General features: G+C 45.4%; 2 protein-coding genes across 3 annotated transcripts in view; one reads left to right on the forward strand and one right to left on the reverse strand.

The window, feature by feature from the left end:
* The window catches only part of foxo (forkhead box, sub-group O), a 96916-nt gene that overhangs the window by 4156 nt on the left and 68332 nt on the right, over positions 1 to 24428 (reverse strand). For both annotated transcript variants that reach the window (XM_026818309.1, XM_018034298.2), the window contains 2 exons: positions 23919 to 24242; positions 23448 to 23764 (listed from right to left, as the gene is read on the reverse strand). In XM_026818309.1, coding sequence (XP_026674110.1) covers positions 23540 to 23764; positions 23919 to 24242 — 549 coding nt within the window. In that variant the 3' untranslated portion in view covers positions 23448 to 23539. The remainder of the gene's footprint in view (positions 1 to 23447; positions 23765 to 23918; positions 24243 to 24428) is intronic.
* On the forward strand, positions 3194 to 4302 carry LOC108630794 (elongation of very long chain fatty acids protein AAEL008004-like). Its single transcript, XM_018034299.2, has 4 exons — positions 3194 to 3300; positions 3370 to 3638; positions 3729 to 4031; positions 4121 to 4302. Exons 1-4 carry the CDS (start codon positions 3255 to 3257, stop codon positions 4286 to 4288), a joined length of 786 nt encoding a protein of 261 aa, XP_017889788.1. The 5' UTR covers positions 3194 to 3254; the 3' UTR covers positions 4289 to 4302.

The following is a 24428-nucleotide window of genomic DNA, read 5'->3' on the forward strand; positions in this document are numbered from 1 at the left end:
TGCATAAACTTTTGGGATTGACTGTATAGCCAATACATCCTTAACACGTTGACTGCCGTGTCAACCGTATCCGGGTTATTTACGCTTATTTGGCTATTTACAAAGGATCGTCATAGGCATTTGAAAAGATATTCCGCAGGATGTAATAAAGCTATTGAATTGTTAAAATGGTCAATTGTAGTTTCTTCGGTATTACCAGCTCTTCTTTCTTCCTCAATGATCAATTCTTGTAAAATTTCGTTAATAGTATCTTGATGACACTCAATATCACTACGACTGCACTTATCAATATCCGAATCAGAATCAGACGATTACTACTAATTGCTACTCTCCGAACTTGTGTAATCCTTGTAACAGCTTTCTTTTTCACTGCTATTTGCCTTACTAAGAAATAATTTTCCATTTTTCTTTTCGACATTGGAACGAATTCGGGCAGAGGTTTTAAATTATACCGCTCGTTATTTGGCAAAGATTCGGACTGATCATGTGGAGTGGCGAGGTAATAAGTGATGACCTCAGGAATTTAATAACGTAAAAAAATGACCAAACATGAAATCATGCAAACAAACGAAACAGGAAGTTGTTCTTGCGCAGCGGAACTCGTGTCCTGAAGAAAATCTCATTGGAAAACGTGTTAATCAGTCCGACAAACAGCGGGCGCGAGAATAAAGAGACATTTATAATTCACCGTACAATTATCCGTCGAACTCACTAAACCAAACCGGTTGATATTTAAAAGAAGATCCTGGGAATTATAAATAAGATCCATGCAATATTAACGTTTCAAAAACACGTCTGTCAAAAAGCAGCAGCCTGACGAATCGAGAATATCTACGTTCTTCCCTGATTTGTTTTGATCTGAGAGGACACCAGCGTTAGAGATTATTCTCACGGGTTCCGCGGGACGTTGATTATCCTCTGACAATTTATTTCTATCCATCGTTCCCCGAATACGTAACACAAGACGATTCTAGGATATCTCATTAATATTCCGGCTGGCAATTAATCTTCTAATTTCTATTTAGCCGATCGAGACGATATTGTATCGTTACTCCGTTTAATACCGTACCGCTAATGCGATTTCCAACTGGCAATTACTTATTAATAACGGTTTTCGCTATACATTTATCGGTTCTTACGACTGTTCTCCGTGCCGCATTACAGATAACAAGAACTGATCTATATTTTCGCATAAATGGATAGTAATAGAAGCAACTGTTTCCATTTGTAAGTGAAAATCCGTTTGTTTAAGAGACACGATGATAATTCCTTCTAAAAATAGTGACTATAGGAATCCTTCAAATACTCTCTGATCAAATTCGTTGTTACTTAGTTCGCAGAGGATTCGACTTGCGAGAGCCGTCGATAAACCGACAGACCGATTTCTGTTCTGAGCGATGCTTAATACTCGTGAATAAAATCGAGTATGGACAGTTTCTATGCAGCCGTGATGATCCGCGGCAGCGGCGCGGCAGAGTTATTAAGCTGGCAGCCGTTGGCGACCGATGGTCCAATACCGGGAAAAGCGGTAGAATTTAATTTAAAAAATAGGTTTGTCGGTACCGCCACCGAGCGACGTCGTCGCCTGGCGTTTTTTATATTTTTAATTTCCAAACGGAGAACGTCGTTTCTATCTGTCACTGACACACCGACGCGCACTCCACGCGTCCCTACCTACTTTTTTTTCGAAATAAAAAAAGAGAGATAGAGAGGATCGGCGTTGTCCTATCGATGTATGATTTGGCCGCTGATATATGGCGGTAACGTGAGCAAAAATGCGGGGCCGATTGAATTACATCGAGTTACGTGTCGTTACGCAACGCACGACCTGACCGAGGTTCGTACGTACATGCGGCAGTAGCCGGAGAACGAGAGAGACAGACCGGACTACTCGGCAAATTTATAGTACGACCTTTTGGTTACGTTTGATTTTGAAAAATCGTCGCCGTACGAAATTACGATCCCGCCCACGCCGAACGATTTTTGGCACGTGCGCGTCCCACCATATTTATTTCTCCCACGTGTTCCATCAAGCCCTCTTTCGCCTCCGGTGTACCGGGAAAATATGCGGGCCGAGGAAACGACGCTTTATAATATCACGGCCGACGCTCATCGTTATGCATTCTTAAGTGATAAATCTCGAACGGGCTGCAGATTTTTCGGCGTCGCGGATCTTCGATCCTCGCGGTCCGACGCGACTCCTCGCACGACTCTCAGACACGAATGTTTATCGAGTTTTCAAGAGCTGATGTTCAGATCGGATTATCTCGAACGTAAATTAATAATTAATATCACGGAGAACATAAGTAGTTTCTCTAATGGTCTCTTACTGACGTGCGATCCATTTGAATTTTTCCACACGGAGTGGAAAAGCTCCGACTCGTGATTGACACGTCTGACATTTGAGGAAGAAAAGCTTTCAGAACGTGGAAATAGAGTCACGTACATCCACGTGAATGCATCATTTTTCTATGTCGTGTAAGTCAACCAATTCGATGTTCGAAATTTTAAAGATTGTATTGAAGGTCGGTCGCAGAACGCGGGATTATATAAGCGCATGTAACTAAAGAGGTAGTGTACGTACGAGCTAAGAAGAATATATATAGTTGGATGCATCATTACTGAACGGAAAATAAACTTTTTCTTTGGCTGAAACCGGAATACATAAATAAGAAGAAACATTTAATGTAGAGATGATCTATTAATGGTATAATAAGACAATTAACCTTGGAATAGGAAATGGATCGATAATGACTTTGTTATTCGGTCAACCGTCTTTCAGTATGGCTATTAAAAGCCTCGTGTGGTAATACATTTTAAAAACCATTAAAAGTCCTGCCGAATTTGGTAATCGAATCCATATGGTACATAGCTATGTTCTCCATGTACCGAGGCCCACGTTTCAAAACGAGCACACGAACGTTAAGAGGAAAGCTTGTTAGCTTCTGATTCTCAAGTGTTGGAAACACTTTAGATTCAAAGATAATAGGAAAGTTAATCAATTAAACTAGGAAGTTAAGTAAGTCAATCAATGACGATTTCATATTCAATTGCGTCAGATCGCCTTCCGGTAGGAATATTTAATATTGACTGAAAAGCTACAAACACGACGATCTTCTTACGTAACATTAATATTCATAAGAAATAACCATTTGCATCCGAGGGATCACGCGAATATATAAAGCCTAACAAAGTATCGCATCATTTCCATTGCTACTACACATAAACGCGAGTTCGGAGGCTAAACAGAAATCATGAGTTTAGTGCGGTACTATCACTATCTGAACACTGAGTTGTCTGGTAGGTGAGAAATAAATTGGTGAAGGATCCTGAAGTATTTAAAGTGTTTTTTTTTTTCAAATTCTACAGACCCAAGGACACGCGATTGGGTATTAGTAAGTTCTCCTGTACCTGTAGTTCTCTTAACGTTCGCGTACTTGTACTTCGTGTTAAAATGTGGGCCGCGGTACATGAAGAACCGACCAGCGTACAAACTCTTCACGTTCATCAGGATATTCAATATCTTTCAAATCATAGCGAACGCCTGCTTGATGTACAGTTTGATCGACGTAGGATTGCACGAGGATAATTTCGTGACCTGTTCATCGCATTACCTGCACACCCCTGAAGGATACAAGGTATGATTAACGATAGGCAGAATTTCTTCGATCCATTTAAGACGATCTTTCGTTGCGCGTGAGAATTGACAATTTGAAAACTGTTTGCAGTTGTGTCACATAGGATGGTACACGTTGATCGTGAAACTGAGCGATTATATCGAGACGCCTGTGTTCGTGCTGAGGCAGAAGCAACGACAAATATCGTTTCTACATTTGTATCATCACGTCACTACGATGATACTGTCTTGGATATACGTGAAATATTTCCCGAATGAGACGACGATAACTCCGTTGCTTTTGAACTGTTCTGTGCATGTGATAATGTACACTTATTACCTTCTCACGTCCTACGGTCCATCGATGCAAAAAAGGTTGAAGATGATTAAACCGATGATCACTACCATACAACTGGTAAGCAAAAACTTGAAATCTATGTGACTATTATAATATTTGTGACAGACAATAAGTGCTAATTACTGATCTGATCTTTTTGTAAATAGGTGCAGTTCGTGATTATAATATTTCTCTCGCTGCGAGTAATTTTCGTACCAAAATGTACCGGAGCAAAAGTCTATGCCAGCATACTTCTGATCGACGTAATCGTGAATTTCGTTCTGTTCTCGAATTTCTTTAAGCAAAACTATTTGAAGAATAATAAGCTCGAATGATACGTGAAACTGGATCGAACAACCACTTTTTAAACGAGCGTTGATTCGGTTAATTAATTTTCTTACCGGTCAGCAGTTCGAGAAAGCGTATCGGCCGGTGATCGGGATAATGACCATCATCGGGAATCGGTCTTCCCTTTGGGGTAGAAAGAACGAAGATGGGTGCGAGATATCTCGGCAATTCGAGATAGAGGAAAGTCGAACGCGTGTGCGAGGGGAAAAGAAAAACGCGGAAGGTTAGCCGGTCTCTTTAGCTCCGTCGCGGAGGGGTGTATGCACCGTGTACGTGTACGGACGGGCGGAATAGGTAGGAAGATATCGCCGGGAGGGGTTGGCCACGTGGCGCCGCGGCGCGCCACTCCGGCGCCAAACTCCCGCACACCCCGTGAAGCTCAGTTTCACTTCGACCCCCGAACCAGACGACGACTCTCTCGCCGCCCCCGGGAAAACTACTACTACTACTACTACCAGCACCACCGCTACTACTACTCGCGAACTGCGCCCGCTTCGCGCCATGTATCGACCTTGTTTCCCTCTAACTTCCCTTAGCGCGACCTTCGACCCGCGATGACATGCCCGCTTCCGCGTCTGCCACGAGGAATTTCGACGAACGACGTCGTTACCTCGAACACCCCTCTCTTTCATACTGTTCGAGGGTCGACGTAATAGGCATTGGTAAAGGAGCGAGATGAATCAGAATCAGGAAAGTAGCACGAGATACGATTCGGTATAAATTGTTTCTACTAGTGACGAATCGTAATAGAGAATCGTCTCTAATCTCGGTACACTCGAGAGACTGAAAACTATTCGATCGAGTCGATTCCTGGCGGATTTGTAAGTTCGAAAGAGAGAAGGAGAACCGGCGACGGGTCGGGCAGGTCGTGGAGTGGCCATCGTCGGCCGGGGCTAGGTCGGCACGGGAGTTTTCCCGTGCATCCGCCATCTTTATGGTTACGTCAGCATGTTTCAGTTGCCGGATCCCGAAAGTTTTCGCCCCGGCGACAAGATATTTCAAGTGGTCGCTCGGTCGCTCAGTCGCGATCGTCCCGGGCGCGCGTTGAAATATTGGACGGCTCTTTCTTGCAGCCGCATATTCTTCTACCACCGCCATCCGCTCGCACCCAACCCACCACTTCTCTTCATCGGCGCTAGCCGCCGGAGCCAGGCACCCCGAACCACCCTCGAACGGGAGGCCCACCCATCGTCTTCGTCATCCGCGGCGCTCGCTTCTTTTTCCCTTTTTCTCATTCCCCCCCGTCTCCTCGCAAAAACTTCGCAACTTATGAGTCGCGTATTAAAGCGGCTCGTCGTTAACTACCCATGAATGAGTTACACGGGGCCGACGCTAATTCTCAAATTGTCCAAAAAGAAACGGGCAAGTGTCTATTAATCCGTTCGCCGCTCGGGCGTGGGTCGAGGAAGAGCTACGAGGAGGAGCCCTTCCGGTTGGAAGATTGGTGAGGACGAGTGAGAATGGGACAGCCCGCGAGAGGAGAACGCGTTTCCGAGTGAAAAACAACGAGTTTCTTAAGGAAGCTGGAATCTTGGACACGCGATACTTTATCTCGATCGTTCTTACCCCGGCTCTGGTCCGCCTCACCGTTTCCTACGCTCCTTTAATTGAGACTTTATGAGGAACCGTTATATACCGTGTTCTTTGCCCCGTTCTTTTTGATTAAATTCTTTCTTTGAAACCACGTACCCTAAACGAAACGAATCTCGACCAACACCTCTCCTAAGAATTACGTCCATTCAAATTCCTATCGGTGATCAACTGCTCGCGGATAGCCAACGAAGAGCAATTTGGTACTATTAATATGACTCGTTGTCATCCGGTGGCATGGAAAATTCAGGACGCTCTAAACGGTTCCAAACTTAAATCCCGTGTTTACAAGATTCACGACGCATAACGTAGAACCCTGGAAGCGCACGAAGACCCGGGAGGGTTAAAATTTCAGGCGGATCGTGCCGGGAAGAGCCGAGCAGCGGGGAGCTAATTGTGAGTAATAGATTGTCTCCAAATACGGCGTTGATCGCAAATCGGTAGAAGAGAACCGAAGAAACGGGACGAAAGAAAAGGTAACGCGTCTCGCGAGAGGAGGGCCCGCGATTCGGCGTCGCGACGACGTCGGTGGACTAAAACTGTCACCCCTGACAAATCTACGGGCGTCGGTCCCTGATAAATTCAATTAAATAATTATACCACCTCTTCCCACTCTGGCAGCGCGCGGCTTCCTTCGCCAAGAACAGCGCGTCTCTACGTATCGCAGGGAACGCGAGAAGCCATTTCTGAAGTTTATAGCCCGGTCCCGGATCAGCCGTGGCGCTGAGGAGCGGGTAAGAAACGCGGAAGGGCGGTTCGTCTTAATATAAAGCGAGTTGGTAAGTTTGGTGCAGCCAGCAGAGGCTAACTTATAATGCGATTTGTTTAATCGGCGCCAACTACTTTGTTCCGGCCCCGCCGCCGTTTTCCGTCGCCCCCCTTTTCGAGAAGAACGACCCATCCACGGATACCCTTTCTTCTGCTTCTTCTTCCACTTCTCACACCTCCCCTTGTCCCTCCGCCGCCGGTCTCGAAACGATCCACGAGTATCGAACGACACCCTCTCTCGCTCTCTTCGGCCGTCTTTTCCTCCGCGGCCGAGTCAAGGGTCGAACGCCACTCTCCGGACTACGTAAGTACAAGAGCAAAGAGTGAGCAACTTTTATCCTCGACCCCCACGCGCACTGCCGACCACTCGCTCCGATTCCGGTCTGCACGATTTTTACGATCCCGTTTCAACGCCCCGGGTTGCGGCTGTAAAGCGGCCTTTCCTTTGCCGAAGCCGAATAACGTCGCGGAATTTTTCAGCTCTCCTTGCAGACGATTTATCAAAAAATTTCTGTCGCAAAATGATGTACCTACGATTCAGTTAAATCGATGGAATCCTATATTTAAATACATGTACGAAGAATAAATATCAGAAGAATCGTCGACGACGATTCGGTCAGAGAAAGGATTTTAGATCCTGCTGAATCGATCTATGATTTAATACGTCGTGCACCTACGTCGAGTTTAATATCAATTAAATGTAAATGAAGTTATCGCGTAATTGCGATCCGGATTTAAAGTCTTTGTCGCGTTAATTCGTAGAAAATCTCTCGATGCGATTAAACGTCCGTTAGGCAGCTCGCATGTATATTTATGATCCGTTTACAAATCGAGCTAGGCACCACCAAGTCGGAATCATCCCTTTTACTTCGCGCCGATCCACCGTCACTCCAGTTTCATCAGTCATGCCTCCGACAAAGTTACAAAGCTTACTAATGGTAAAAAGAAGACTCCCGACCGAGAAGGAGGATGCGCGTTCATGAAACGAGGAATCTTTTGTCGAAGAAGTTTCTACCCCGCGGAGATCGCAATGTTTTTTTATGAAATCTTGTTCCATATTTTTATCAGATCGCCGTGACCTTTGAAGTATTCATTAACTTCGTTTGAAAGCATTAACGCGAGCGAGATAGTATTTTCATTTAACATTAATATTCTGTTCTGTTGAATTAATCTAAATTCTTCCATATACAAAAAGTATTTTGCCGGAGGACACTGAGAAGGACGAGCATTAAAAATCTTGAACGACAAAAACCTCGTGTAATTGCCGCAGTGCTTGAAACATTTATCATTCGAAGGTGATTAAAGAATTTCTCCCTAACGCTGCTTAACGACCCTTCGTACAATAAGAATCACGATCGAGAAAGCGGTGAATATTTTCTCAACCGAATCGACGATACTCATTAAAAATATTGTTTCAAAAAATCCAGGGAGATAGGAGAGGCAGGACAAACGTAAATGGAGAGCGTGGCAGATCGAAGTCACGATCGACGGATGGATGGTCGTTGCCATGACGGTCTTTTCAGAACGAGGGAGAAGCGAATGTACATCTCGTTGCTCTGCGGTCGGCCATTGATTCCAAAGATTCCTCGCCCTTTCATTTCCGGCAATTACGCAACGATCTTGCTAATTTCGAGCTCTGCGAAGCCCGAACCATTCACCGAAACGCGATGCCATGCTCTCTGTTTTCTAATTACCTTCCCGGCCACTTCAATTGTTCCCGAAGCCTTACAATACCGTATCACCGTTTGGGAACAACCAGACAGTATCTTCTGACGAACTTCAAATTGATTTGTCACTTGGATCATTTAATATCTCACGGTCCATCGTCGAACACGGAATTAAAATCATGCGAACGATAATTTCATGGTTTTGGTTGAAACGTTAAAAACCGTGAAAGAAAATTTTACTGCGATTTATCGTAAGTGAAACACAGTAGAGAGTGAACAGATTAAGCTTACAACCTGATCGTTGAAACATGATCAAACAGACGTCGAACCTGATATTAGGCAGAGAGTAACGTGGTGACAGTTATTCGATTCGACGAGCAATCGACCGTGCTTTAAGGACCTATGAGCTTGAATACTGTTTGAAAAGCTTTAAAAGTGAGTGAGTGGGTAAACAAACGCCGGGGTTGTTTACCCTCCTGAGAACGTGGAGGAGAGCAGGTTGCTGCTTCTCTTCGATGCCGAGGGATCCGTTGATACTTTTCACTGTTATCGTGACCTATCCCGTTTCATTCTACTGGTACAGATTTCCAGATCCTGATCATTCGAATGAACGATTACAACGTGACGTTAAGCAACATTTCTGTTAAACGACGACAAAAAAATTTGCGTAACGAGTTCGCGTGTCAAAGGGTTGAAAATAATTTTTCTAACGAACGTCGCGTAGAAAACAGACACGGGTTCGAGGTACACGCGTTAACTAAGCGACTCTCGAGATGAGACGTCTTCTGACGGCGTCGTCGAGGGGGACGAGAGGAAGCGTCGCTTAGATGGCTACCGACCAAGCGGCGATGTAATTATTTCAAGGCCACTGAATACGCGATCGAGCAAACCCCTCGCATCGGATCATGCTGCTCCACTGATCCTGAGGCGTCGCTAATCTCCGATCCTTTCTAGGAAGACACATAGGTAGCTACGCGCGTACACGCGTAACCGTCGATAATCGTTCATGCAAACCATCCGACAGTGCATCCGCAGCGAGACGGGGGATGGGAGAGAACCTCTCTGGAGAACCGATTCCCGACGCGGCACGCGGAAGTGCGCTCTCGCGCACCGGTTTCGAGGAATTAAACCCGCTCGCTCGCGTGATTGTCGCGATCGATGATCACGTCGCTCGATAAGCCCCGGTTGACTGCTGCTCGACCGCTGAACCGCGGTGATAAGCCACCGATAAGACCTGGAAGGGATTAATTCCTTGGCTCGAGCCCCTGTCGTCATCGACGCACTCTCGACTCAAACCAATAAAACTGTCTACAAACCATTCTCGTTCTTCATCTCAATTTCATTTATAACACGTACGTATCAAAATATTTTAGAATTACTCTCTGAAAAGCGAATTTGCTCGCGCAATTTTTATCGCGAATTATGAGCGTGAAACAGCGCCAACTTCGAACGCGCGCAACTTATAAGTCAAGGCTACAAATTGCGAGCATGCTCGGTTGAACCTCCAGGAGACAGTAATTAAAGGGGCGAAATTTCTATCTCGCTGTATTTCGCTCGAGAAATAATTGCACGACTGACCTATCTTTAAGTCGTCCCCCACGTTTAACGTCTCTTTCGATTATCAAGACAATTTATTCGTATCGGATGATCTCGCCTTTAACGAACCCGGGATTCTATTTAACATTTTTAATATCGCACGCTACAGCTGTTTCTATTAAGGATTTCATCTTAACCGTCGTTATCGTCTCTTCTTTAGAACACGATAATAACGTTTCGTCTGTGCGAAAGTTATGACAAGAATAAACGATAATTTTTATCTAAAATCCTGACTGGAATTATTTTTGTCGAGCCGTCGAGGGATTAACCTTAAATCCTGAATCGGTGTTTCAATGAAGAATGGCACGTCATCGATGCCCGCCAATCATGGGAACCAGCTGCCGTCGATCGTCAGCGGTAAAATTGCGACGGGGAAAAAAAAAAAGTGGACGCCAACGCACAGATACACGTAGATAGTCCGCGAGCAGAAGGGGGTGGATGGAAACTGTCAGGGAGTTACCGCCGCGACGGCCGCATCAAACAAATGACCCTCCTCAATTTGGCACATTCACCGTGTAGCTTGTTGCGTTTTCATTCATTCCGCCATAGCTCGTCATAACGTCGACCCGTATGCTTCTTTCCCTTTCCTCTCTTATTCCCGGATTTTCATTTTCTCAAAGACAACAGTAAACATAGTCGACTTTCAGAGATAAAGTAAGAGACTTCTCTTCTCATTTCGATCTTTCCGATGTTACAAATATTTCTGAGAGGCATATTTTGTTTAATCTCGTATGAGACAAATGCTTTAATTGGCCACGAACGATCGGGATGAAAATCAGAGGAGGAAAACGCGAAGCATAAGCCAGCAGATATTGATTGTGCCACGCGCTTTTCATCCCTTGTCGCGGATTCGTTACACGCCAACCTTCATTTTCCCCGGTTATTACGTCTGTCCGCTCATTTATGCTCATTGTGCCTGTGTACAAAATGACCGGGAGCCATCGTCGAGCTCCCTCGTCCGCGATTTTTACTACACGTTGTTTGTTTACACTCTTCTTCATTCACGACGCACGCGGAAACATTTATCCACCCTCCGGTGTTCCGCGTGTGTATCGCGTGTCAATATTATTTGCTCCATTTCCCTGACGCATCTGCCTGGCTTCCGATCATTTTCCTTATTTTCACACATTCACTGTTATTCATTTCTGCGGCGTCCCAGGCAAATAAGTTTTGACTACACGACTCTATTCAATTCTTTCTATCCGCTGAATATCATCGCCTCTCGATGAGAACTTTGTACGTATCACGATATCGAGAAGAATTTATGATTACTCACTGTTTTTCCTATCGTCTGACCGACAACGGACTCGTACTACTTATTCTACCGGGAACAAAACATCAATTTCCTCGAGCTCCTACTTAATTGCTGATGTATGAATTTTTCTATCTCGTACGAGGATTTTAAACCGCCGAGAATGCTCGCTAGTTGACTTTATTGTACTCGTGGATCGAAAGGGTCGTGGCTGTAGGTGTGTACGTCGGTGCATCGAAAACAGCCGTGCCGCTCCTCGACACCGGCGTTGTATACACTTATTTAGCGTGTAAACATTCGGGGAACGGGGAGTGGGTTTGCCAGAGGAGCAACAAGTGCCCACCGGTGCACCCAATGGCTCTCCCTGGTTTACACGGACACGGCCTCGTACATACACCTGGCGAGGTGCGCGTACGTGCCTGTTTTAAACACGGATCCCGCAGGAATCAGGAAAAAGATTTCCCGTAAACGTGGAACGGCACATTCAATAAAATCGGAGATCACACGTGTTTTGTTTGAATGATTAAATTCCGGTATAATTTGTGAAATTCATTATCGATATCGTTTTATGATGTCCTCCCATGAAAAATTGTTGTCGTACAAAAATGTTGTTAAACGATCCGTCGTTAATTTCCCGTTAAATTGGTCGGTTCGCTTCTTATTCTCGGATTTGTTGGGGCATAAAAAAGCAGCTGAGGAAACTCTCGGTCCCCGGTGTTGGCAGATAGCCGCGTTTTAAGTTTAAGCCGCGAACCGGACAACCGGACCGGTTGTAATACACTGGACGATGCCAACCGGGAGCACTCGCCGCGCCGGAGATACGAGATTCTAGTGGACACAGAAGACGATTCAGAACTTCCTCCTTTTTCCGCGACGCGACGTTTATACGGGAAGAAAGCGTCCCGGCCAGTTTGGAACTCATGATACATGCGACGACCCCCCGCGTTCATAATTCTTCGGATAATATCGTTGTCCCTTTTTTTGCCTGGTTGCAAAGGGAAAGCGACGAGGAAACTGTTGCGGGTTTTCCTCGGGACCGATGTATCAAGCTTGGATGGAGCGACGGTCATTCGCCGGAAATAATTTTGATCAATGATATCGAAAGACGATCAGTCAATTTAATGAAACTGAATTATTTAAGTCGCCATCTACAATGCATTCACTAACGAGGAATCAGTTGAAAACTGTACATCCGGTCGCTTCGACAAGTCTGTTTAATCAAATGAGATATCATCTGATTAATGACAGAGGAAAAAGGAGAAGTTATAATCCGGCGGATTAGCGGACGTCATTTAAATATTTACACCAGGTGTGGTCGAGGCCGGGAAGACTTTGCCGGGTATTTACGGATCATAGCAATTTCGTACTTAGATAGAAGCCGTTTGAGTTATCGTGTTTTCCATTAAAAACTGAAATTGCGACCGACCGGTTGCGTTCACCTGAAAGCGATGGAATGTACACTCCCTTTTTTTTTTTTTTGTTAAACCACAGCTAAGAACTGGAATGAAATTCGTTTGAGCGAAGTTTAAATTACCCCTTAACTCCCGTGTCCGATCCGCTACCCGCGCTAATTGACTTAATTTCTTCGCTGATTACGAAGCTTATTTGCAGTTCGCTATGCCGTTCATCGCCGATTCCCTGCCTCCGATAGTTTTTACAATCATTTTTAATACGCGTTGACGGTGTTCCGGTTTATTAGGAACATCCATTAGTGAGTTGTCATATGTAAGAGAGAATTAATTATCGAGGATATTGAATTAACAATACGTATTTTAGTATGAAAATACAGACGCGCTGTGAATCTGACTAGCGGTCGTCAAGGAGGGACGAATCATTTTAATCACCGACGATGGGAAGAGGGTAAGTTTAAATTACGTTCGAAGGAGGGACTGTAGCGTCACATTCTGCCCCCGCGGCCATCATCGCGTTCTTTAACTTCCGCGGAAAGGACGGTATCCTCGTGGAAGTTAACTTTCTTCCTGATTGACGTTCGGTTATTGTCGCATTTGCATAACCCACCCTACCGGAGGTTCCTTTCGCTTCTGTCTTTCCCTTCTGTCTTCGGGATGCTAACCAAGAGACAAGGACGTGAGCCAGGAACCTGGAAAAGGTCGGCACCGGAGGGGGATTCTTAGCTCGGGAAAACGAGAGAAAGGTGGCTGGGTTCACGCGGAAAGAAGCTCGTCGGCGAGAGAAGAATGCGAGAACGGCCGCGTGTCAAATCGAATTTGCCTCATTTGCCCCGAGAGGAGCGGCGACTCCGCGGCGCGGGGAATCTATTAGAATAATTTTTATGAATCTAATTTTAAATTCCAGGGAACGAAGTTACTTTACTGTCACGCTGTCACCGGCTCTTTATTAAGTGGTCCTCCTCCTCGTCGCGCACCCGGTCGCACGACGAGCCATCGGAAACGAATAATTTAAATAATTTCCAGTCGTTTAATTTCCGCGCCGTACGTCTCGCGATAGGGAAAACGAGATTCGCGGCGATTACCGACGGATACCGGCCGATTGCATTATTCAAAATACCCGTCGACTCGGACACAGGTAAATCACGATGCTGATTAATTAACTCACTTCGTTATCGCGTTCTCCGTCAGTCACGATTGTGGTTCAACTCTCAGACTCCCGATTAAATTCAATGATATTTACTATCGTATTAAAAAAAAAAACTTTTAGTCCTCTACGAAACGAGCGATAGGCAAATGGTTTTCGTAATCGTTGCAAGCATCCGTCGTGGTCCACGGGGAGACCCAATTTTCCCCGGATCCGAAAGATTTTCAACGATTCTTGGGGTGCAACGGAGCGTGACGAGAAGAAGAAGGACCAATTACGATCGCCAAACGTCAGTCGGCATTATCGGATAGTTAACTCGGTAAATGGAGGAAAAAAATGCGAACTGCTGTTCCTCAAGACGCGATGACGACGACGACGATGATTACTTGAGGGCCGATGCCTCTACCGAGGAAAAAAAGCGCGCGCGCGCGTGGATCAAACGGAGCGTGGAATTCCATCGGGCAGATGGAGCACCGCGGCCTATATTCGCGGCTTATTTTAGGATCGCCACGATCCCAACGAGTCTCGGCACCGCACACGCGCAATTACAATTCGCCGAGGGTGATCCACGCGCCCTAAACCATGTGACACGAACTTGACGATCAATTAAAATGAAAAGGCACACCGCCGTTGCATCAGCTTAAATCGATATTATCGACGCGAGCCATGTGTCACAATAGTATCTCTCGTTCACCTTCCAGTTTCATCGAGACACGTAAATCGTTTCGTGTCTTGATAATAAAGTGCATCGTTTGCCCGGCGACTTAAAATCAATGAGTGGTATTCCCTTCGCGAGGCGTGTAACAACGGGGATGAAAAGCTCCGCGAGGAAAATGGAAGAAAAACGGCACGAAAACTCCTGTAATTCGTTTTTCAGTAGCATCCGTGTTAAATAGACCGTGGTAGTTCAGCGTCGCGCACCAACGGGACGACCGACGGCCACCACCGCTATAACACTTTTTCACGTTACCTTACAGATTTTTATTTCAAAAGTTTCCCTCCGCAGCGTCGCGACGCTAATTTACCCAACAACGCGAAAACGATACTCGCAGATGTTCAACCCCTTTAACCCGTAGCCCCGGCATTTTTTTTATTAATAATTTCCACGCCGCGATATACGGGCTAAAAGTAACTCGTCGCAGCCCGTCAATTTAATGGAGATGAAATCAGTGATAGGAGCAGTGCGGTTTATCAGTTGTTCGTAACGCCGTAATTATTATTACGTATTGATCGAGAGACACGTTTTTACTTTCGACGCTGATATCGTCTGACAGACTTGAAACGTGGACTGAATGAAAATGTTACGAATCCGAGTCGGTTTTAATTTATTTATTGACCCGGCTGAAAATGGAACGGGTATGAAATGTGTCGTGGAGTGTCAATTGATGCAAGGAAACGTATAAATGAATTGATTACCCGCACGTTTTCGTAACGGTACGAGTGTGTCGATGCCGACATCGATGAGACTCGTATTTCTTAATCAAGACACACGAGGTACACACCCGCAGCGTCGACCTTCGATCGGGCGATCGCGGGAGGACACCCGGTAGATACCGTGCGTGGCGCCTTGGCCTACGCACTCTGCTTGCGTAACACGCTGTACGTGTGCCTACAGTAACTTCCAAAAGTAACGAGTAAACAGTTCGATCGAAGTCGGAATAAAAATGTAATTAAATTCCAAGATATTACATGAACGGAGAACGCGAAGATTGTAGCAAGTTCAGTGACTGATTGACTTTAAATGAATTTTTTAAGATCAATGTTTAAGATATGATTCAACGTTGCTTTCAATATGTATGCAGCCATTAATTGGATGAAAATTTATTAATCTATAAACTCTGATAAAGAACCGTTTCATTGAAACACTTTTTCTGGTTACTGTATCGCGTGTGTGGCTGATCGTCAGTCAAGGCGACGCGGTGCGCGTCCGTGGCTCGGAATTTTCACGAGCGTTCAAAAATTTCAAACCGCACACGAACGTGTGCCGCGGCGCACGTGATACACGGACGACGTCTGCAAATATCTTTTAAACAACAGGATAGAGAGATAGCGAGAAGATAACGGCGGAGGTGGAGAGATTTATTCGGTGTTTACAACCCGTTGGCGTGTCGATTCCGGAGCAGAGGCTCGTTATCAGCTGATTACAATTTCGATATTTTGCAACCGGGTAATAGTTTCTCGATTAGATAACGCCGAGCTTATGTTTTCGTGGTTGAATTCTAAAATTATCCATCAAAAGAGAAAGAGAGAAAGAGAAAGAGAGAAAGAGAAAGAGAGAGAGAGAGAGACTTTCATATGAAAACTATTAATTTATAATAGTTAACAGCTGTTTAAATTATCAGAAGCAGTCATAGTGAAAAATAGGAATTCTTTGTAATTGGTTCAACCGATTTGGAATGCCAACATTTCGCGTAGGTAAAAAAAAAAAATGAACACGACACCGGCGGAATCGGGCAAACGCGTTGAATTAAAAAGTTTCACATTTAAAAGCTTTAAATTTAAAAGTACAGTTGTTTCGTGTTTCCCCTATTTTAAGTAGATACACGCTCACAGTGTATAACAATTAAATTCGAGTACAGACGGGGTACATCGCCAATGGCTCGCGTTACTACCGTTGAGGCACTTTGCCCAGTAAACAATTTTTTTTTTCATGAAAACAGGAAAGAATTGCATTTACACGACTGCGTAGGGAGAACGACGAGTGATTCTCTAAGCTATTTCAATGGTTCGAAAAATAATATAAATGCCTTTTACAACGGAATTCACTATTCGTATTATTCTCATGAAATTGTCAATCGCCGATCGAGAATCGAATTCGATTTGCACCGGGAGATCATAGAAATATTTATAATAAACATGAACGCTTTGCGCGGGCATGCATTTCCTCATATTTAAAATGCGTTTTATTACACTCTCAATTTTTATTCGCACTCGACAAAATTGTGTACCTGGAATTTCAACAACCAATGACTTAGCCCCACCCAGTTTTTCTAATACATATACATGTGTGTACGTATGTACATTAAACGCAGCCTCCAGAGATTCACAGAAATATCGCGAGTCTCACGAACTGGAAACCTTTCCCTCCGTCACCTTTCGGCCTCGCACACCTACACAGGCTGAAAAAACATGTTTCAGCTCGGGCATCTTTTATACGGACGCGATACAACGAGTCAGTCATCGACTAATCGACGACTCCATAGTTCAGGGAAAATCTGTGTTCCATTTCAGACTAATTTAACGTTCAAGTGATAAGAACATGATTTTGTATCTGAATTTCTTCATCTGTCTTTAAATTAGATCTCGCGACTATCTGTGGTCTCTGAATCGCGTTCTACACAGGAATTCGAAAGATCGAATCGAAGGTTCCCTAATTCCATCGGACGGGACGAGAGATCGTCGAAGCCACCCACAAGTCCGTGTAATCCACCGGACGTCTCAATATTTAATTTACACGAGGCGATCAGTCGTCCCGATAACGTCGTAACACCTTTTAAATCCGCTTGCACGGCGCGCGTTTCGGGTCTCGCTCGATCCGAGAAAAGTAGGCCAATGTGCTCGGCCGAAACCATACCGCGGGTCCGACGATATATTTCGTCTCCGCGTGCGTCGCCCTTCTTCTTCCTCTCGTACACGCATCTCTCGGCGCCACGTCACTCTCGTATATTCGGTCACCGTACGAGAAAACGAGAACTTTCCCGGCGACCATCGCCGGCTGTGACACACTTTATCTTCGACGGGGGTTCCAAACCCGAATTTATCGCGCCCAGCTATTTCCTCAAGGACGGACCGATTGATCGAATCCATTTACGCTTTGTCCCAAAGCCCGTCACGATTTCTCGTTACCAGACCTCACGACACTTTTCATTAGTTCATATCCTAAACGGAACGACGGTTCGTAAAATCGAACGTTGCATGCGCTCTAGCGAATAGAAACGCTCGTTAATAAAATAAGGTACAAAGATCCGGTTCTTGTTATCGATGCTTAGATTCATTCATACGACCAGCATCCTCTCTGGCTAATTAACTATTTAGCGAATGCCGGATCGTGTTCAAACGTGACTAATAACAACAGGCTAGGCGCCTGTCTAAATTTAACGCAGCCGCTATACTTAGCCCGTCAGAGTTTGTATTGTAGACACCGACCGAGTTATATGAATAGCTTATTGCGCAAAATAGAGAACGGACCAAGTGGTTATAATCGCGGTAATCAGCGGTGGGATAATATTATTATCGGCGCGCGCCCTCCGATTCGTTCCGTCCGAAGCTACGCTCGAAAATATATATCGCAACGAGATCACCGCCGGTTAAACTGGTTACCCGCGGAACAAGCGGCAATTTCAACCGCGATCCGCGATACAAATCGGACGTTTGTGTTTTGCCAATTGATGCCGGACCGGATCGAATCATCGCGGGCTAAAACTGATTAACGCCGGAATCATTTCGACCAAAGAAAGCTACACCGGCTTATCACGGCCGTAATTCCATCAATTTCAGAAAGTCATTAAACGGATTCCGGTCTGTTTGTTTCCGTAATTAAATATCCGGTATATTCGTTTCTAATTAAACAGAATCTTTCCGTGTCGTACGGTCACGCGAATATTAAGATTTTTATAGATTCATAAGTAGCATTGTAAAAAAGTTGCTCGTGTCATTAATTGGCGATGGCGGAAGGTCAATCGTGCTCGATTCAGTCGCACGCTAACGGTAAAACTTCGAGTCCTTCGACGTGTATCATGGTCGCCGCGAGTTACAGAGCTATATGGAACCGAAGGACGTTAATCACGTGAGAATCGCGGGAAGGGACGCGGTCGAAGTTTACGGGAGAGGAGGAGAAGACACGTGCACGAGAGGAGAACGTTCACGCGTAAACGGGGAGGCGTGAACGCGGCCCTCTAATGAGAACGAACGCTTAACGGTTAAACACCACTAGACGGCCCCCGATCTTGAATAATTCATCGAAAACGCACGCTCGACCAGGCGACCCGGGAGCACCGCCCTAGACCTCCGCGCACCCATAGTCGTAGGGGTTCGGCGAGAATGATCACGTTTCGAGGAACGGACGGTTCAAGAAATCTGTCAGATCCTCGCGATCCCTCGTTCTCTTCTCCCGCGTTTCCGTTTACTGGGAAATATCGAGTTGCGCGTTATCTCGACCAATCGCAGACAGATTATAAAAACTGAAATGCGACCCGAGTATTACGCGCGCCGCACCCTTTTCCCCGACCGCGGAAACGCGCTCGCGTTACATAAACGTGCATCGATGGGACGTTTATGCAATCACGCTCCTCCCATTTTTAATCGACGCTTTTTTCTCCCTGGCCGGACGGTGGGATCGCGGCACGAGATTTCTGCCGGGATCAGGAATGCGCGTCGGCATTCCTCATTGGCATATTACGATGGAATCGTCGAGGTCGCCTGGTTCCGCTGCGACCGGTGGCAGGGGAACGAGCAGAGGAACGAGTCGTCGAAGAGAGGAAGCCTACCTCGGCGGAGGAGGCGGCCACCGGTTTTGTATCTATACGTGTGAGGAGAGGAGGATCGACCGATCGATACGGACGACACCGAGGCCTGTACGACCGCGGAACTGGGTTAACAGAGCTACCCCCTTTTGCACGAACCCCACCGAACGCTGCGCAGAAGTAAATCAAAAGTTTTTTCCCCCTCGCGATGACCGGGGGCTGATACTCCTCGTTTAGTTTTATCCCTTGCATGCGCGACTTTTTTGCGACCCGCTTCTTTTTCTCTCATTTCACGTTTCAACGAGGTATTATCATCCGGGCACAAAAAGCTCTGTTCGAGCACCGAGTCCGATGAAATATAAATATAAAATTAGATCTCGATCGGGCGAACGATTCGCAGAACGCTCGGGAACTTCGCAGATTATCACCAGGAAAGGAGAATCGTTTTCGTTCTGACAGAACTTTTACCACTCGATCATTAAAAAGTCGAAGTTGCGGCGAATGCGCGCGGTATAATTTCGAGAATCACACGGTACATGAGTCTAATTGAACGACTTCCTGGCAACGAACAGATTTCGCGTAACTCGCGGCCGGCCGAGTACGAAACTCGCGGAACGGGCGAGAACGAAGATCACCGCCACCCCGGGCCGGCGACCGATTCCGCCTCGCTCTGGAAACTTTTCGAGGTGGCGGCGGCAAAAACGACGAGCTCCCCGCGACGAAAAAGGCAAAGACGCGGCGGTGGGTTGGGTGGTTCGCGAGATACGCAAAGACAAAGATAGACGCCGAAAAAAGTACAGAAGAAAAAGAGGAGAGAGAAGGCGAGGGAGGGAAACGGAGTCGCTGGGTCGAGGTGGCGCGTAGGTGGAGGACGCGAGGTGGAAAGGGGTTGAGGGTTGCCTGACACTGAGCCGGTGGGGGAGGAAGCTCTCTCTCTCTCTTTCTCTCTCCTCCACCAACTTTATAATTCTTGCGACGCTTTTGGGGAATGAGATTGTCGGCGCAGGGGCAGGGGTGGCAGAGCGAAGGGGTGGTTTAAGGTAGTCCGCTGGCGCCAGTGACGTCTGCCGAATAGCTGCTGACTTCCAGACTCCTGCAGTTTCGGCTAAGTGGTTCCCTTTTGCCCCACTTGAATGTCTGCACACCTTCGTCCTCCCACCCCTTTATCTGGCCTCGCGCGCCTCACGATTTATCGATTCGTCACAGAGACCCGTCGATCTACGCGTCTATACAACACGTTACATGAAGTACCCTCCTGTCATCAATTTTTAAATCTTTCTTCCGTCCGATAATTAATATTGCTTCCAATTGCATATAAAAAAAAACATTCTAATAATTCTAATCGTTCACTTTTGAATCTCGCTGATATTTTTACTATTAGCCGCATATTTTACAATACTTTAAATTTTCCTCGATCTCGAATAGCCCCGTCACTGTCTAAACTGGCTGCTATCTGCACATCTCGACGGCGCATAACCCGAAAGCAATCAGAACAGAGCATGGGGTTCCTCGGCAACTTCGAACGCCTATTTATCCCCGACGCCGATAAACGAAACGGGCGTACGGAAAATTTTTATCCATATCGATGAGAATCGTAAAAGGAAGCCGCGTTTCCTTGCCAACAAGGTCGTTTCCGCTCGGCTTTAATTGACTCGTATGAAAGCCAAACTAATCAACCCTGTCCTTCTTTCAAATTGATTATAAGACTTCTCAAAAGTTCTCTAAACGCTTAATTACAGGACGTATGTAGTGTACGGAAAACGATCCATGAAACACACGTGGCTCTCCATTAATTATGATCGTCTCCATAATTTCGAAAAAAAATATCTTATAAAGTTTTAAATATATTTGCCAAAAATTGTAAAAAATGACGATTGGAGTTCGATCTCTCTGTTTCACAATAGATCGACTGACAAGTGATCCACAATCAGCAAAGAGGATGAAATTCGTGAACGTGGCGCGGTCGCGAGTTACACGTAGCAAGATCCAAAGTTGAAAAGCCGGCAGGGAATAGAAACGAACAGGAGGAGGGGCGGGAAAAAAAAAGATAGATCGATCCGGAACTAACGGAAAACGGGCATTTCGCGTTTCATGCATCGAACAAACTGTAGGAATGCCGGAGGCGCTAATATACCAGGGCGTAACAGCAGGCAGGTAGCGTGTTTTTTCAGCGCGTCCACTCGCTGAAAAATATTTTGCTGAAAGCTAATATCTATCCGGGATACGCCGATATATTCCGTACGTGTAAATACTATCCACCCGAGTTTCTCGTAGAGGCAACGAAGTAGTCTCTCATGGTCGGTCGACCCCGGGAGAGAGTGTACCCGGGAAAAATGAACGCGATCCGTCTACGTATCAATATATTTTTCCAGACGATACGGAAGCGGCCGTGTTTTACAATCGCCTACGGGACGCAGCATCTTTTTTTTTACGACCGAGTACCTTTTATTACTTGGACCAGTTTCGAAGCTGCATTGTCCCTCGAAACTTTTTCGAAGTCTGACGAATAGCTTGAAACTTAATATCCAGACTCTCGCACATTCGCTAATTGTACGAGACACCCGACTTTCCATCTGGAATCATTTTTTTTACGGGAACTTTTTCAGAATACACTGAGACAATGTATGCATTAAACCGTTGAATAAATTCGTGTGAAGATTGTATTGCATTAGGGAAACGGCACGCGGCGAGATTGTGAAACTTTTAAGCGGGGGATCTGAGAATTAATGCGTTATTCCAATGATACTTGATACACTGTACAATCTGACTATGTTTCAATGAATTTCTAAAAAGTCTGCTTAGTTAAAATTGCCTACAACTTTTCGGTGAGCCTCAGCAGATTAGCTTGAGAAGATTTCATTATCGTAACGAATATCAAATCTCATTTGGAACCATTCTTAATTTCCGAAACGTCGGTCAAAACATGCGAAATCGTTTTTCCTTTATTATTGGAGCTTCAATCGAATGATTTTTTATCTCAATATTATACCCGAACGAGCTGTATTCAGAATTAACTGGCCGAATAATTTTTGAAATATGCACAAGCGAATAACGGGGGATCACCAGAACGAAACTGTAACATATTAAACTAGTTGCTTCTCGTTATTATATTTTAAAAATCGAGAGGTAAAGGATTACGCGTTATTAGGTAAAAAGTTACGTCGAAACAAATTATTAATGTCTTCGTAAATTCGAGCTTACCGCGCCCACTCCTACTCCTCAGTATAAATAATTTACGACCATTTATCTCCGAGTTCATGATCGATAAACCACCCCCCTGATTTACGCATTCTTTAAAGTTGACTACGATTTCTTTTTAAATACAAATGAAAGACTTTTATGTGACCGTTTTATATTAAACACGGCCACTAACTGAATATTATAACGCGCAATTAAAAGAACATTTTATTGAAGGTAGGAAACCGGTTTTTAATTTTTTCGTCTCGCCGATTATTACAAAATTTCGCGTTTCAGAGCCTGGCGAGGCTCAAGTCCTACGGAATGAAATTACGACCGTGGGAACGATCGGGGCAAAAACAAAATCGCAACAAATTTCGGTGCGCAATCAGCAGCAGCCGAGAGAACGAATCCGGGATGAAAAACCGGCGGCCGAGAGTCGATCGTAAGCCCTTCCAATGTGTCATGATTTCCGGAATTATACGGGCGCTCGTTTAAAACCGGACTCCGCGCTCCCGATTAACGCGAATCAACTTATTAGAGCTCGATATTCGCAAATCAGAATTACACCATTGCCCCTTCTTTCTCGTTCGAAGTACGGAACGTCCAATTTTATAGATCGACGAGGCAAGTGTATCTCTATCGTCAAATCATATTTTTCAATTGCTCACGAGTATAGAATCTCATTGTTATCATGTTTCTCCGAAGGATGCAAATATTTTCGATTTAATTCGCCTTGCCAGTAACACGAAGCATCGTATAGAAAACGATTTATAAAATGTTGTACCAGTGAGAACTGTTATGAAGTAGTCGCACAAATATTATTTTACATCCGCGGGAATCAAAGTTGTCCGGAAGCCATTTTCCTATGAATTCGTGTACCTTCCACGTGGCCGGCAAGGCAAATATTTGTAGGCTTCGAGACCGTCTCGCGAAGATACGAAATAAGAAAAAAACTGTTTTCCACTTCGATCATCGTCACTCGACCAGCAGTGATCAATAAAAATTGTTACACGCGAAGCCGGAATATTTTCCATTAGGAATCGCGAATCAAATGACATTGATTTAAATGACTCACCGATGAACTGCCCCTCGGACGCAGTGTTCCCGTCTGTCAACGAACGACGACGACAAGAACGAAGGTGGTGTCGAGGGCAGGGGAGTCCACTGCTAGTGGACCCACGAGGGAGGCGCGGCTGGAGTCGCCGCGTTTGTGCTCACGTATACTCCCGCGGGTGCGTTCCCGGCGGTGGTACCGACCACCACGTTGTTCTGGGAGACGGGACCGTTCTGTCCGATGTTACCATCGCTGACCTGGATCGTCGTCGTGCCCATCACGCCCTGCTGGAAGTTGAAGTCTAGCGTGCCGTCCATCGACAGCTCGTGCTTAATTACCTACAAATATATAAACGTTCTTCACCATCTTCTGTACCCCTCAAAAGATAAATGAAACTATACTGTGTAACGAATATACGATTCATGAACGTTTATAAATTTTAGACATACACGAAATCGAGTAGAAACAAGTAGTTATTAAATAGTAAGTCACCTCCTCGACGTTGCAGTCGAATCCACCGTGCAGCGATTCGATGTTAATGTTTAAATCGTCAAGGAGCGAGGAATTATTGAGCGCGCCCATCAATTGTCCCATCATCGTGCTCGGCGACGGGCCGCACGGCGTGGACGTATGCGTCGGGCTCGTTGCCCCCGTTTGCTGTTGTTGCTGCTGTTGCTGTTGCTGTTGCTGCGACTGCTGGCATTGTTGCGTCTGCATCATGTACTGAAGAGTTTGCTGCTGGTTATTCCCAAGCGTCGTGGGACTCGGCTCGCTCTGTTGATACGACGGCGAGGTCCCAGCTACTGCGCTCAAATTCTGATATTTCGGAGAAAAGAGAAATGGTAGTAGGATCGAAGGATACGATTTCAGAAATAGAATTCGTAATCTTTTTCCCGATTAAAAGATCCGATTAATCGTCACTTGCATCGCGATTAAGGATGTATTGGTTATACAGTCAATCCCAAAAGTTTATGCACTTTAGAAACGCATTTTTTAAAAAGA

The sequence above is a fragment of the Ceratina calcarata genome, unplaced genomic scaffold (genome assembly GCF_001652005.2).
Source record: "Ceratina calcarata isolate Rehan_Ccalc_2016 unplaced genomic scaffold, ASM165200v1 scaffold78.2, whole genome shotgun sequence".
Classification (NCBI taxonomy): Eukaryota; Metazoa; Arthropoda; class Insecta; order Hymenoptera; family Apidae; genus Ceratina; species Ceratina calcarata.